The 16,408-nt window shown below is 42.9% G+C and overlaps 1 protein-coding gene across 1 annotated transcript in view; it reads right to left on the reverse strand.

Annotated features, from left to right (window-relative positions):
* Positions 1 to 2,375: 2,375 nt before the first annotated feature.
* Nr6a1 (nuclear receptor subfamily 6 group A member 1) overlaps positions 2,376 to 16,408 on the reverse strand; it is a 210,359-nt gene continuing 196,326 nt past the window's right edge. The window contains exons 7-11 of the mRNA XM_077797991.1: positions 15,693 to 15,920; positions 13,760 to 14,014; positions 6,796 to 6,917; positions 4,887 to 5,039; positions 2,376 to 3,308 (exon numbers count right to left, since the gene is read on the reverse strand). Coding sequence (XP_077654117.1) covers positions 3,220 to 3,308; positions 4,887 to 5,039; positions 6,796 to 6,917; positions 13,760 to 14,014; positions 15,693 to 15,920 — 847 coding nt within the window. The 3' untranslated portion in view covers positions 2,376 to 3,219. The remainder of the gene's footprint in view (positions 3,309 to 4,886; positions 5,040 to 6,795; positions 6,918 to 13,759; positions 14,015 to 15,692; positions 15,921 to 16,408) is intronic.

The following is a 16,408-nucleotide window of genomic DNA, read 5'->3' on the forward strand; positions in this document are numbered from 1 at the left end:
GGGGAAGGTCAGAAGCAGGCTGGTATGGAATGGATGACTTCCAGTGATGCCATGGAGATCCCTAAGTTCCCCCATCCCTGCTAAGGTTCTGGGTATCAGAATAGGGAGGTTCCTGCCTGTTTCCCTCTATCCCTGAGGCCTGCCCACCTCACTTGTGGGCTGTGCACAGGGTGGGGAGCCCTCTAAGCCAGGTGGAGTGCTTTTAGACAGATTTGGGGGAATTCTCCAGATTAAGGGAAAGACCACTATAAACTTTGCAAAGAACTCCAAAAATCTGCAAAGGGAGCTGGACAGCATTAATTACAGATGAAGCTCTAAGATTCCAAACTTTTGTTTTGGGTCAAGAAAATGTTCAAAAGGAAAAGAAGGAAAAAGCTTGCATGTTTCCACACAGTACAAGGAGGTGGGATTCTCCTTTCCACACAGCTTTCTGGGTCACACTTTTATGGTGGGAAAATTCTCACTCAAAATGAGTGCTTTTGGTGGCTGGGATCAGAGAGAGGACAGAAGACAGAGGAATCAGACAGCATGCACAACTTTTTTCTTCTTCCACTAGCAAAAAGGCTGCCTGTTAACCAAACATTAAGGGAAGAAAGGCAAAAAACAAACATACCAAACCTCCCCCTCCAACCTTTCTCTGTGTCCTTCAAACCAAATTCACAAATACATCTAGTGGCTGACCTAATGTCTCCACAGCTAGCTACACTCCTACCTTCTCCTCATAATACCTGAGTTTGCAATGCAACACATTCACTTTACCCTGTTTAGAAGAAGCCCACGTCATAAAAGGACTGGGTGCAGAAGACATTAAAGGCGGGCCACAGGTCAGGCTCCGGCTCGGAACACACAGCCACTTGGCTCAGAGATTCTGCAGGGCTCTCGGCAATGAATGGGCTCTTTGTTCTGTGGAATCTGCTGCAAACATTTGTAAAAATGGATTTATACAATGGCAACTTGCAGAACCTTTCCCCCACTCCACAAATTAACAACTTGCTCTGTTTAATACTACATTATTGGAGAGAGATGTTCTTGCTTCATCAAAGAGCAATTTCCTTTGACACCCAACAGAATAGGTAAAATGCTTAATTTTAACAGCAATTTAAAAAATAATAATCTGACAGATGGAAGTCTAAGCCATGAAAGATGCTGCACACAGGAGCTGTCTTAGAGAAGGGTCTCTGATATGTGTCTCCTCATCTTGAGGAAGGCAGCCCGGAATCTGACCTGTAGCCAAAGAATATGGTCTAGTTGGTTAAATAAAGAATTCAGGAAAACAAGAAAAATACTGTGAACTTACAAAAAAAAAAAAAAAAAAAAAAAAAAAAAAAAGAAAAAAGAAAAGAAACAAACACAACACACACAAATCTTCCCATTGCTATATGAAAAATATGCTAGTTGAAGCTTTTCCTGAGGGACATGACTTTTCTTTCTTTCTCAGAGCAGTTAGGGAAATAGAACTGAGAAATAATGCTCTGAATTTTAGATCCATCAAAAGATAAAATCATCACTCTGTTGATACCCGTAATATTTTGTCAGAAAGAAAATATTACAATCAGACCCAGACAACTCAGTGTGCACAAGATGTCACAGCCCCCTGGGTAGGTTTACTAGGCTGAGTTGGGGGAGAGCAACAGCCTTTGATCAAACAGAAGGCAGAAGGAGGTCCTATGGGCCCCTCAAGCCCACCCAAGGATGCACTAGCTATAAAAAAAGGTGCCTGGTTGTGGGCAGGAGCAGCCACTATATTAAGGCAGAGAAGGGAAAAACTCCTGAAGGAGCTCCAGGACAGACCTGGTGTCTGCCCAAAGTTAAAAGAGGCAAGAAAAATGTCCTGGAACTAGGTAGGGCAGGTAGCAAAATAAAAGGGGTCTAGGCCATATCTGCTGAGGTAGCAGCCAGACCCTTAGAAACATGAGGTAGTGTAGGGACCCCACCCCTTTCATTCCAGATGCTTTTGGCTCCAGCCCTTCAGGCCCTGGTCAGCAGGCCACCTAAGGGGTAAGCGGGGCTACTCTGGGCTTTTTGTTCTGGGGTGCTGGGAAAATTTGGCCTCATTTGGGGGAGATTAAGAGAACTTGGAATAAAACTTAGGAGCAAAAATTTCTGATCAGCAGATAGGTGAATGATCCTTTCCATTATTTAAAAAGGAGACTATACTTTTTGATTCAGTCATGAGGGTGGGGTAGGGTGGAGAGAGGAACAGGGGTATTCCAAAGAAGGAGTATTTATTCATTCAGCAGCCTGGCCTTTATCCCACTATCCTTTGAAGAAAATAATAATAAAAAATGAGTAGTGGGCATCAGTATTGAAAACCTGCCATTCTGCTCAGTCAGCTTTTCAAAGGGCTGACAGGAAGTCAAATTTATATGGGAGAGGGAAGGAGATTGAGGAAGACAGGCCTTAGCAGATCCACATAAGGAAATTAGGTAGCTGTAAGCCCCAAGGGAGCTGGTAGGCAAGTCCTATGGATTGACTTATTGCTGGGACTTTGCCTGGATGAAAAGTTGACAGTGGCAGAAACTTGATAGTGATGGGAGGGAGCAACAGGATATAAGGACAGACAGTCTTCTGCCCTCAGGACTTCTTGGGTGGGAAGACACCTGCTTTAGATTTGGTCGCTGTGCCTACTCTCAACTTTCATATTTTTCAAAGAAATGAGATGGCTTAATCCTCATCTCCTGCATCTCACCCACCTCAATGAGTACTTCTCCCAGCACCACTTTGGTGCACTCTTTTACCTGACAAGTCTGTGGCTAGAAAAAGGCAGTTTGCTCTCTGACAGACAAATGTATAAGTCTGTGAGAAAATGTGGAAAAAGTAGGGATGGTCACACCCCCATTTCCATTGAGGTAGTCGTCTTTGTCAACACTATGGACATAGTCATCTCAGCCACCCTGCCCTCTCCCTCAAAATACAAAAGAACTATCTCTATACAAGGACAACACTGTAACATTAAACATCTTCACATTCTGTAAACTGCAAGGAAATGCATCTGCTGCATTCACACAAAAGCATGTGCATCATGTTGAAGGCCATACATTCAACTCTGTCGTGAAATAAATATATAGAAAAATGAGGTTAAAATAACAGACAAACAAACAAAAAACTCTTCCTGCAATAGAAACATTAGCTACACAGCCTCCATGTTGGTCTCTCTGGCTCTTTCCTCTGGAGCATGTCCTGCCTATCCAAGGCGCTGTGGCTGGTGCAGGGAACAGGTCATTCCTTGACAACACTTGTCTTGCAGGAGTGCAGCACCACCTTAAAGAGGAGGGGCAGCTGTTCCAGGGGTACATTCACCATCTTTCCTGGGGAAAGGTAGGAGAAGAGGAGTTAGCAATGGCCACTAGTAGAAGAGGGCACCTGCTTTCTCTTGGGCAGCTGAAGGGGGAATATCACCTGAGTGAGTGATGGGCAAGGGAAGTGCCAGGAGTATGGCAAAGGCCAGATGCAGAGAACGACTCTGCTATCGACTCATTTTGGTGCCCTCAGAAGACTCATAATCATTCTGTCCAGGGAATACTTACTGTGCTAGGTGTTAAATGCATTATCTCATTTAATTTCACCATATTTCTGTGTAATAAACACTTTCCATTCTCATTTTATACATGAGGAATCTGAAATGAAAGGTGGTCCTATCTAGCCCTCTTTCAGCTAAAGCACCTATCCCTTTTTCTTTTTTCCCTTGTAGAATCTAGTTATTCTACAAAATAATGCTTTTCAGAATAGCAAATAGGTTACTAAAAGTACAGAGGAGAAAGGAGAGGGATTGTAGGGGCAAAGAACCTTGAGAAATTTGGGGTTAAAAGAATTTTACAGGTTTTTTATTGCAGGGCTTCTTAGAGCATTTAGCATGCTAATATACTCTGTAAACTAAGGTAAATTAAGCCTGTGGTTCTTCTTCCAGACAGTAACCCAGGTCACCTGGGGAGCATTTAAATAACACTGATACCCAGGTTCCACCCCATACCAATTAAATCAAAAAGTCTGAAGGTGCAACCCAAACACTGACTTTTTTTAAAGCTTCCTAGCTGAGATAACTATGTCCATTTTTTAAATGCTGCCAGGTCCAGCTTATATCTGCTACATTGCTCTGTGACCCAAAAAGTAGGAAACAAATAAAAAATCCTCCTTTGACAGACTGAACTTTTTTCCTTCAAAAATTGTACTGCTGAATTTTGTAGGAATAATCACAATCTAGAGATCACATTTTTAAGCTGCTCCTCAGTACATGCTGGACAGCTAGAAACATGAACCCTTACTAAATGAATTAAAGCAACAACAACAAAAAAAAAAAGCCAAGATTATGCATGGAAGCGGACCTATTAAATGTCAAGAAGTGGAGTGGGGGTGAAGACCACACACAAATACATATCCCGATACACAAAATTCCTTTGCAAACAGAATTTTAAAGACACCACTTTAAATGACCCTGGAAAGCCCATAGGTAATCCTATGACATAAGGTTTTTTCTTGTTTGTTTTTTTTGTTTTTAAACTGAGATAATTCTCATAAAATTTACTCTCTTAAAATAAACAATTTGGGAAATGAAGTTAATTTAAGATACTCCAATACTCCAAGCATGTTTTCCTATCCACAGAAGGACCATACCAAATCAACCTTGCAGAGATTGTTCTAAATTTAAATGGTAATAAGGCCATGGGTACCCTTGCACATCATGGGAGATCCTGAAATGAGAGCTTCTCTACAAAGAAGACAAAAAACTTCTTACTACAACAGAATTTTTCTGAGGGCAAGGGTAGTAACTCTTTTACACAGGTTGTAATGAGTCTGGAATAAGCATCCAGAAAACACTTATAATCTTGTATCCTACACAAGCTAAGACACACAAGGAAGGGTTGGGGGCCCAGGACCTAGAACATTACCTGCAATGTATCGAATCTCAGGTAAACACATCATGAGATCAGGAAAGCGGTTTGGCTGATGTGTATATTTATATTCAGTGAAATCCTGGCAAATGTACCAATATCGCTTGTTCAATTGTTCCAGCTGTGAAGCACTGGTCAGACCCCTGATATCTGTAGAAAAACAAAACAAAACACACACACGAGGAATGGGAAGGGTTTTCTAATGAGGAAAAATAATAGCTTCTTTAATATGTACATCCCTCAATTAAAAATTATTAAACACTGTCACAACAGGGGCTCTTTTCCCTTTTTGATATGGAGGAAATAAGTTCTGGATAAGGGAAGAGAAGTAAAAAATAACATAAAGGATAGTACTAGATTGAATCTTTTCAGGGCTAGGCTGTGTCTTTCTCAACTTCATACTCAGCTCCCAGCACAGGGTGTACTACAAAACAGGCACCATGAATGATGAACAAATGACTAACCTATTTTTCAAATTTATCCTTCATGATATCTCTGAATTTTCTCATCTTTGGAGCCAATCTTGGGGATACCTATATGTTTGTGTATGTAACACACACAGACACACACACACACACACAAACACATGCATGAGATCTCTAATGTCTCTCTTACAATTCTACCTGGGCTATTGTCTGTCCATCCTTCCTTCCTAGTCTAATCTATCAACACACATAAAACCCTTTTTCTATATATAAAGATATACATAGAATATATGTAATATTCTATATATAGAATATGTTACTGTATATTCTATATGTAGACTATTATGTATTTATATATTCTCTATATTAATATTATATGTAATGTAATTATTAATTATACATGATATATAACATTAATATTAATTGTGTAATATATAATGTTAATATAGAGAATATATTAATACATATTTTATATAGAATATGTATTAATATTTTCTATATAAACCTTACCCTACCCAGCCTTTGAGGCCCACCTCAAATTTCTCCTCCCCCAAGAAGCTGCTACTGATTTCCCCCATTTGAGGCACAATTTATGTGTCAAGTGCCAGTAGAGTGTATGTTTCTGGAGGAACCTGGGGGTCTAATATTTGTTGATGTCTTTAATGCTCAGCACAGGGTTTGGCCTACGGGAGGCATGCAGAGCACCAAATACATGCATGAATGGTGCAGAAGCCGCAGAAAGAGGTCTGGCCAGCATGAGGGGGAGACTGAACAATGAGGAGGAAATCAAGAGTCTCTATCTAAGCTGGGAAACAGCACAGGAAGAGAGCACTTTCAATGCCACAGGCACCAAAATCACCCAATTCCACTCTGGGAGCAGAGCACTTATTTTACTTTGGATAAAAGAACACAAATTCTCCTTTATATGCTGGTTACCAGCAGCTACCAAGTGCCACGTTGCAGGTAATGCTCCATATAAATCACATCCACTCTTTTAATTAAAAACCATGCTTGATATGCATGTGCTGAGTTTTTGTGCATCACCACTCTTCCCTGAAGAGGTATCAGAACCACTGCCAGCCTGTCACAGAGGCCTTATCTCCAGTAGTTTCATCAGTCACTCTGCTCTTCTTTAGTCGCTGGTAAACTAGCACATATTTTAAATGACGCATGTACTGTCCTTGGTGTCTGTGTTTAAATGCATTAAAACTGACTAAACAAAGTGAATCCTCTCCCTTCCTCTATGAGTTATAGAGATTGTGGCATTTAGATTTCAAGAAAAAATACAAAGCATTCCTTGCACTGTAAAGGGGTAGGATGATGACAAGGGGGAGTGCAGGCCTTTAAAATTGGTAGCCACATGGTATGAGAGCTTCTGTGACAGTCCTGAAGGAAGGGGAGGGAGTGAAATAGAGGTTAAATGCTCACAGGTGGGGGTGGGGTGGGGGGGGAATCCCACTGCCTCTCTCCCAGCTACTTACCTTGGTTTAGAAAGTTAATTGCTTTCATGCACGCGTATTCCTCATTGCTAACCTTTAGCTGATGGAACTTGTGATACAGATAGATGAGCCGCTCAATCACTTCCATCCCTTCATCACTAAATCTGGGGAACAGACATAGGGTTTACCCACAGGCTCTGATATCAGTGGAGGCCAGAAAGAGAAGACAGAGGGCTCTTACAGCTTGCTCCTTAAGGTATCTACAATAGCAAAGAGGATGAGCTTGGGGGAAATGGAATCCACAGGTCTCTCATGCCAGCTGCTATTCCCAAGGTCAGGCAGAGTCAATCAAATCTAGGTTCAAATCCAGCTCCATCACACACCCCTGGGACAGTCATTTGACCCCGTCTAAGCTTTGAGGTCTTCCTCTGCAAAATAATAATACTTGCTAGTTTTGGGTACCAAGGGCCAAAGGAGGTTTAGGATGTAAAGTGGAGAAATAGGACAATACTGAGATACTGCTTTTGTTGAGATGCAGCCTCCAATACCAATGGCAGCTGCCATGGTGACTCTATGTGAGCCTCTGCCACAATGCTGAAAAAACTGCCAATTTTATTTGTTTAGGTTCACTGTTTCAAGCAGGGTTGAGGTTAAGCACAATGAAAAATTTTGTTGGCATACCTGACTTCAGCCAGGGTGGGAAGAAAACATCTGAGTCTCCATGCCGTGCTAACCTCTGTGCTGGGCACTTTCTGTGCATTTTCTCATTTAATTCTTTCAACTTTTTGAACTAGGTGACATAGTTATTACTGTTGTGCAGATGAGAAAACTGAAGTTCAGACAAGGGAAGGGACTGGTTCACCAGCACACAGCTAGCTGGTGGCAGAATTAGAACTTGGAACCTGGCTAATCCCCTGAGGCCTTGGTTTTTCCAACAGTATATCCTAACAGAAGGGGCTCAAAGCTGGCCATGCTCCCTTCTTTGGGTCAGAAATGAGATCATGGGGAAAAGATTAAGTTTTAGGCAAAGGAGCCCAGGCTAGGCCACCCCAGGGACTAATGCTCTGGGTATGCTTCATACCAAAAATGGAGATACCAATAAACCAAGGAGGTAAGTGCTTAATGGGAAAGCAAAAGTTTGTAAAAACTGGGGTCAGGACTGGCCAGAATCAATCTAGGGGTGGCTGGACAGTGGGCCAAGGAGAGTTCCACCCACACATGCCTTAGATGCAGTTCAGTTACAAAGAGATGATACTCAACCTCATGGCTGCTTCTTGATTCAGATATGGGCACCGAGCTTATTTTGGTATTCCGAGTGTTCTGGACACTTGTGAATACACTTTTGCTTTCTGGAATCTACTTCTTTTTGTGTTAATTTTGAAGGGTTTGGCTTCCTGGACAAGTAGGATATTTTTTCTTTTCTGGCACTGGTTGGGGCCAGAGGTACCTGCAATTCTCAAGCACCAGGGGGAGCCACAGCAGTAGGTAGCTGCAATCAGGAGCTTTGACCCCTCTGCCTCATGGCATGGCTCCCAGTCAGTCTAAGCTTCTCTTAGTTTGCTGATTTAAGATATCATGGCTAACTCAATTTCTTTCTCATCTGGCCCAGTGGCTTCTACAGCATTATTGATACTTTCACAGGCTGGTTGATAGGTAAAGATTCTGCCAAGTGCTACCTGCTAGGTGCTTTACTGCACATACATGATCTCATTGGCCACTCCTAATAACTCAAAAAAAAGTATATTAATCATAAACCCCTTTGTTTAGAGAGGTTCTTTACTATGCCCCTGTTTCTCACATGATAGCCTATGGGATAAAAAATATCACTTCTATGTTAGGGATGAGGGAGCAGAAAAAGAGGTGATTTCCCCAAAGTTACAGAGAAGTGCATGCTGGGGGAGCCCAGGTTCAAACCTGGGCCTTCTAATTCCCAGCTTATAAGCTTTCCCAGTGCTTTGCCGCTCACCCCCAACTCTGTCAGGTTCAGTCCTGGGTGGGCATTTGGTGTCTCCATGATACCGAGATCACAGAAAGCAGTGTGCCTGGAAGTGAAGTCCACTCCTCATGACACTACTTTGTTGGCTACTTATGCTCTTGAGAGGGAAAAAGGGGGAGGGGGGCTTGATTCCCTTAAGAATCTGTGTTGAAGGATGGGTGGGGATTAGATGAGGTGAGGTAAGGAGAGCAGCATCTGTCTGGTGGCTCAGTAGTGTAGCAAGTAAAGATAATGCTCTGTCCCTTAATCAGCAACCTCTTGCCCCAAGTACTCATTCTGGCACTGCAGAATCTGCAGGTGTGTGGCTATCAGCCAGAAGCCTAGCCAGCAGTGCCAAACCTGTTCCTGGCTCAATCCTGACTTGGGAGACACAAAGGAGCTCTAAGTGCTTGATCTGTGCATATACACCAGATCTGTCCTTTCTCCTTGGGACAGTACATCCCTTTTTCAAAATTTCCTACAACAGGCAACCATCATGGACCCCTGGCAGTGGTGGGGGGCTGGCTGCCAGCCCAACAGCCCCCACTCTGTCTCCTCAGCTCGACTGCAAAGCTTTCCTCTACACCCACATCCCACCACTAGATAAACAAAGTTGTTCTCTGTTCCACGGGCCTGCTTCCTCCTGTAGCCATGCCTCCTCCACATCTGCCCACTCCACAGTTCTAACGCCCCTGTATTCCCTGTCTACAAATTATCAGCATTCAAAGCCATAAAGTTGGACAAACACACCCATTCTTCTTCTAGGTTCCTATCACACAAGCATGCTAGGACAAGGAAAACACTCCTACCAGGATCCCCAAAATCATTGGACCATTCAGTCAGCAATTGCAGCTGACACTATATAAGTTATATCCCATTAAGGGGCGGAGAAGCCCAGTTGTCTCTTTGCCATTCATCTAAATGCATCTTTTTCCAGGAGCAGCCATCAGCTACAAGCTTCAAGGAATTGCCGTCTCAGCACCCACATACAGACTTCAAGATGAAAAGTGAGATTACAGCAACCAGGACAAAGTCCAGAAAATCAAACCTTTTGAGAAGGCTCTGGAAAAATGAAAATTTGTATAGTGTAATGGTAAAAAGCCTAGGTTTTGGGGGTACAACAGACCTAGATGAGTCTTAACTCCACCTCTTTCTAGTTTTTCAGGTGTGAATTCTCACAAATCTCATACTCCTCATCTCTACAACAGATATAGTATTAGTCCAGTCTCAACACTAATTTGTGAACACTCAACAAATAACAAATCAAAAGCACTTAAGATGAAATTTGGCACAATAAAAAAACTCTACATTTGTTAGCTATTATTAATAGTATTAGTATCATCCTCATAAAGAAAAGATTGTGTTTCCTGAGCTCTATAGGGTCCGATCTGGGAAGCTGAGAGGCAACTTTCCAGAGACTTGGCCAAAATGGAGCTAGTGCTTAAGAGATAGAAGTGCCCATTAAAGTCCATCTAGCTCAAGGCATCTTCTCCTAGGAGTGAAGGAGTGTTGATTAGGGCCAGGAGCAGTCACTGGCTGGTGCTACAATCTGCTTTAAATCAAATTCATCCAGCTCACTCTCTGATAACAGTCTGATTAAGGAATATGGGCACCATAAATTTGATTGGATATTTGAGAAGAGAAAGGGGATGGTCATGCATCATCTGGGAATAGCTATTCCTGACAGTAGGTACTCACACTCGAAAGTTGTGAAGAAGCAAAGGCCATCTGGGGGAGTGGGAGTAACACAGGCAGGAAAGAGCTATGGCCAATTAGACTCTACATCCTAGGATTCTAGCAGAGAGGGGATGCTTTACAGTGATTAGCCTGACTCTAGAGGCTCTCACACTTCTATATCCTATGCCCTGGTCCAACATGCACCTTAGATTCATAGACACCCAAACCAAATCAGAGCATTTCATCTCCCATCCTGCTCTTCTCAGGCTCCTTTATCTTGGGCCCAGGTAATCCAAAACCCCAGCAGTCATCCCCAACTTTTCTCACTCACAGAAGTCTCACTGATTTTACCTCCTTGACATCATTTAGCTTTGTGCTGCCCTCTCTACTCCCCTACTCCCACATCACTGTTGCTTTGTCCAGGTCTTGTTTTCTTTCTTTCTTTTCTTTTTTTTTTTTTTGGTTCTGGGATTGAACCCAGGGACGCTCTAACCCAGCCCTTTTAATTTTTGAAACAGGGCCTCATTAAGTTGCTAAGGCTGGCCTCCAACTTACTCCAGCCTCAGCCTCCCAAGTCACTGGAATTATAAGCATGTGCCACCATGCATGTCTGGCCTTGTTTTCTTTCACTTGGCTATGGAATAGCCTCCTAATCAACTATCTCATCTTGTCCAATCCACCCTGAGCTTTATGGCCACAGAAATCTTTCTAAAATGCAACCTATGTGATTCCTTCATGTAAAACCACATTCAAACCCAAATTCTTTCGATTGGCATTCGAGTACCTTTCTGAACTGTCTCGTTTATATCTTTTTTCCTCAGTCACTGATCCCTTCATTTTTCTGTCTCTCACATAATTTTCTTTATGCCCTAAATCCACAGGACTGCTTTTGGGTCCCTGCATAACTTCTAGAATTTTGTGCTATTCTCCTGTCTTCCATCTCTTCTGTACAACTTAGAAATATTGCACTTCAAGGTACAGTTTAAATGTCTATTATCATTGTTACTGTTTGTGGTACTGAGGCTAGAACCCAGGGCCTCACACATGCTAAGCAAACACTCTACCCAGAGGGACACCCCCCCAGCCTTCCAATGTCTATTTCTCTGATGAGCCTTCCCTGGTTCGACAAGTAGCCCTCATTCCTATCTCTGTTTCTACAGTCCTTCACACTCTCCTTGGTCTCTTCCAGTATGACCTTGCATTGGAGACTGTTTCTATGTGCCTCCCAAACCTCTAAACCAAGAATATGGTTTCTCAGAATCAGAAACCTTGTCTGCATTATCTGTGACCCCAGCACACCTTCCTGAACATACACACATACTCAGTAAATGGCCATGGGTCAGAACTAACACGTTGAAGTTAACTCTTACTTTTCCATTGATGGGTTCCATAGTAGAGTAAGAAGTCTAACAACAATCCATTTCTTATCCTCAGAGCTCCCTTGAAAGCTCAGCAGCAACATGTGTTCTAGAGTCAGCACGGCTTAACAGAACTTTCTGTGATGATGGAAATGGCTATATTTGCACTATTCAGCATAGTAGCCACTAGCCACATGTGGCTACTCAGCACTTGAAATGTGACACGAGCATTTGATAAACTGGATTTTTAATTTAAAGTAATTTAACTTTAAAAAGCCACAGGAGGATAGTGGCTACTACACTGGACAGTGCAGCTTTAGACTCTTTAGTAAGGAACTTTTCTAGGAAGTAAGTTTTCTCACTAACTCATCTGTAATAGGTGCCTGCCTTAGTCTTAGGACTCAAGAGATTGGCTGTAGTGGGATAAAGTACCTTATGAAGGTCAAAGTCAGAGTCTCCTGTACTGCCTGTGATCCCTACCTATCCAGAAAGGGTCTGGGAAAACCTATCACTCTACAGGGAGCTGAGCCCAGTAGGCAGCCTCTGGCTGAACTGGTAGACTCTAGGAAAATAGGGAGGCTGGGCTCCCTGGGCCAGCTCTGCAAACTGACAAACTTGAGGCAGGCTGACTGCCATACAAACATCTCCTCGGCCCAGAGTTATGGAGCTAGAGACAGAAATTTGATGGAAACGATGAATTAAGAGGCTTTGGACAAGGGTGTAGGTCATCTGCGAAATTAGAAAGCACTGTTTATAGAATACAGGGTCAGTTGAGTTCAACACTCTGTCATTTATAGATCACCCTGAAGCCAGCAGGCACCATTAATAAGAAAATATTAGAAAATAAGGGAAGAGGGTCAGCACCCAGACTCTTCCCTCCCTCGGCTGTGCAAAAGGCCCTCGAAGGTCTTGGAACTTGACTCTCTGCTTAAGCCCCAGCCTTGTTTGTATGCCATGAGTGAATGGTTGGGGGAGGTGCAGAGAAGTATGGGGGCTAGTCCTCTACCCTCTCAATTTTCATTCATCTTTTCTTTCATTTGGATGCCATGAGATCCCATGACTTCCATTATTTTAATCTGTCCAATAAAGTGATTTATTGAAGTGTCTATTTGAATGTGAATTAAGCTATATAACATATTTCATACTAGTAAATTAATAAGCCAAGAAAGTTGTCTCAACAAATCATTTGTCTTGATTTTGAGGTCAGAAAATATAGTCACCATGTCCCTAAGTCTCTAAAGTGAGTGACTAAAAAAGTGCTAGGACAGGCCATGGAAGCAGCAGATAGGAAGATGTGAGTTATCTGGGATGAAATTTTTGGCAGAAAATGGCCAAGAAAACAGTTTGGGCCCTTAGTCTCATGCTTTTGACATCTCATTGCATTCCTGATGCCATGAAAGAGTCTAAGCTTTGCAACAAGTGGCTATAAGTTCAAATCTAGGCTCTGGATTCAAAACCAAACACCTCAAGGCCTGGGCTTTCTGAACTTCAGTTTTCTCGCCTATAAAACAGGCACAATGACACCTATAATGCTGGAGGCTGTGGAAACAAAATAATAACATGAAATATGTAGCCTAGTGCCTGGCATACAACAGATACCAAAGTGATCTCTAGTTTCTTTCCTGGATTGTAAACTACAGTTCTGAACCCCTCTTGCCTTGTAGGCAGATTAGATTTCTGTTATTCCTAGATATATTATTTTATTTCACTAAACCAGACATAATAAAAATAACAATATAGCTTTTGCTAAGTTTGTACAACATTTACTCTTACAACCACTTTGTTGGGGAGGTATTGTTATCATTCCATTTTATAAATTCAGAATCTGAGGATCAGAGACTTAGTCAATACCACAAAGCTAGTCAGTGGCAGAATAAGGATTCAAACTCAGGTCTGTATGGTTGGATGCCATCCTTTGGAGGGCCAGGCAACCCTACCCTGCAGGGATGAGAAGGGTTTGATTGCTTGGGATTCCCTCCCCAGCCAGCAGCCTCACCTGTGTAACTCTTCATCAGAGGGCGAATACTTGGCAGTAACATCAGCCAGCTCTCCAAAGATCTGTTTGCTGTAAACTGTGAGGGACGATAGCAGGATCAACTCCTGCCATGTAGAGCTCAAGAGGCACGTGTAATCCTTGATTGAGAGCTCGCAGAAGAAAGGCAGCTTCTTGATCCAGGCAATCTGCCTAAAGAGCAGCTCATCGGCCAGGCGGCAGAGCAGGGCAAACAGCTCTGCCTGTGTCACAGCATATCTGGGGGCAGGGACAGGAAAATCACTTCCATCAGCCAGAGGGGAAGGATAGGGACCCAGGGAAAGGATAGTCTTAAAGGTACAAAGTGTCCCTGGCAGTTCTCCCTTCCCCTTGACTACAGAGATCTCTAGTATCATGCAACTCAATTTTCTTATAAAGGGGAAAGACAGACCAGAAGCAAGCTCAGGGCCAAAAAAATGTTTTTTGTGAGAAAAGGTTGCTGGGAGGAAAAGAGATTTAGAAACTTGTGCAATTATCAGGGAGTATAGTATTTTTTCCCCAAAATGAAAGGAGTAGAATTTATTCAAGCATAAGGAAACATAATAGAATTCATATTAGACTCTTGCAGGGGCAAGAGGGGACCCTCAGAGAGGCTGCCGCAGCCAGGGAGGATGATTTTTCAAATTGGTGTCCTCTAATGTTCTATGTTTCAGAAAATTCTTAGTCACTTTTAGCAATGTAAACTTCAGTGGGGTGATCTGGTGCTCACCCAAACTCAGGCACCAGCACAAAAATGAACCTTAGGGCAAGACAGCCAAAGCCAAAAGGAGTCCAAAAGCTTTTCCTATCTCACTGCACCCTCTGGTGGTGAGAGTTCAAGAACTAGAGCTGCTCAGCCCTTTCTTTTTCTTTTCTTTGGTACCAGGGATTGAACCTAGAGGCACTTAACCACTGAGCTACATTCTCAATGCCCCCTACCCCGCTTTTTTTTTATTTAGAGACAGAGTCTCACTGAGATGCTTACGGCCTCACTAAATTGCTGAGGCTGGCTTTGAACTCAAGATCCTCCTACTTAAGCCTCCTGAGCTGCTGGGATTAGAGGCGTGAGCCATTGTACCTAACTGCTCAGCCCTTTCTTCAGGCGTATAGTTGGATGGAAAGAGCATGGCATTTCTCAACTGTGACCTAAAGGGGGCTTCTGAGGCCATAGACTCAGGGGACCCAGGTTTCTTCCTCTCAAGTTCCCTTAATATCCTCTTTCTCATACCCCACCCACATCCAGATATATAAAGATTTGTATGACCTTCTTGATAGTAGATATTTGAGTCTCTTTTGAAACTAGAGACTAACTTAAGAAAAACCTCAGGATATCTTTGGGGATTATAAACTTGGTAACCCTCAAACAGCCTATGCCCCAGGCCCAAAGGTAAGCAATGGATGGGTTTGAAGGCTGGACAACAATTTACTCAAGTAAAGCTAACTGCAGACTAAGAGGATTTACTCCATTAACTTAGGCCCACCCAAGGTGGTCACATGCAACATGCTACCCATGGGTATGCTGGCAAGGATGCAGACAGGCCATAATCAGGTAGGGCTTTGAATGTCTTGTTAAGGAGCCTACACACGGTATATTTTTACCCCCAGAATTATAGCTAAATTTACTGTGCAGAAGCACTCAGATATGTCCTAGGGCCTGGTTTACCTAACCATGACAAAACAAAGCTCTTCCATCCCAATTCCACACAGACAGAAAAGTAACTCCAACTTTATTATGAGAAAATATGCTTAAGGACTGATTTTGAAGATAAGCACAGGTTTGTCTTCTGATGCTTAAATCATCACTCATTAACCCCTCATTCATTTCAAAGCCTCTGGTACACCAGCCAGGGATGCAAGTGGGTGCACTGTTGGAACACACTGAGATTGCCAGAGGTCAAGCAGCACAGAGCTCACTTACCCATCTTCGATCAACATGGGTGTGCCCAACGGTTCCAGGTCCTCAGCTGACATCAGTTGGTGAATCAGGCTGTATGACTGGGGGTCAAGGCTGCGAGCTTGTGGGGGCAGAAGTGGTGAGTGGCCAGAATAGCTAAAAAGGTGTGGTATGTATTGATAATGTGGGGGCACAGACATCCCCATGTACTGATCCCTGAATGTCATGAATCCGTTTAGTTCCACAGACCTACTGGAGAGAAAAATGTCAAGTCAAGCAAAGCCAAGGCAGGTCCCGTGCCTACTCAAAGAAAACAAGTCAGCAAGTGGCTTAGATGTTCTTTGGTCATGAGGTCTGTGTCTCACCAAGCCAGGGGAAATAATTAATGGTTATGTGCATGTCTCCTAGACTCCCATCTGTGAGACATAAATGTGGGGCTCACCATTGGACACTCAAGTGCCTGGCAGAGTAGGTACTGAATATATATTAGTTGGATGAATTCTTTGTACAGGTGCTACATCTGAAGAATTTTTAATGGATACTCAGAGACTAGGATGACAAATGTGGGTGTTTGCATTATTTTACCATTAGGAAAATGAAGGCATAGATAGACCACTTGTCAGGCCACAGAACAAATCCAGTACCAAGCAAGAAACACGGCATGTGGCAAAACCCCCCTAACTATTCAAAGGAAGGAACAAACTAAGGAATAATCCTAGAATAAAAACTATGATTAAATA

The sequence above is a fragment of the Urocitellus parryii genome, chromosome 4 (assembly GCF_045843805.1).
Source record: "Urocitellus parryii isolate mUroPar1 chromosome 4, mUroPar1.hap1, whole genome shotgun sequence".
Classification (NCBI taxonomy): Eukaryota; Metazoa; Chordata; class Mammalia; order Rodentia; family Sciuridae; genus Urocitellus; species Urocitellus parryii.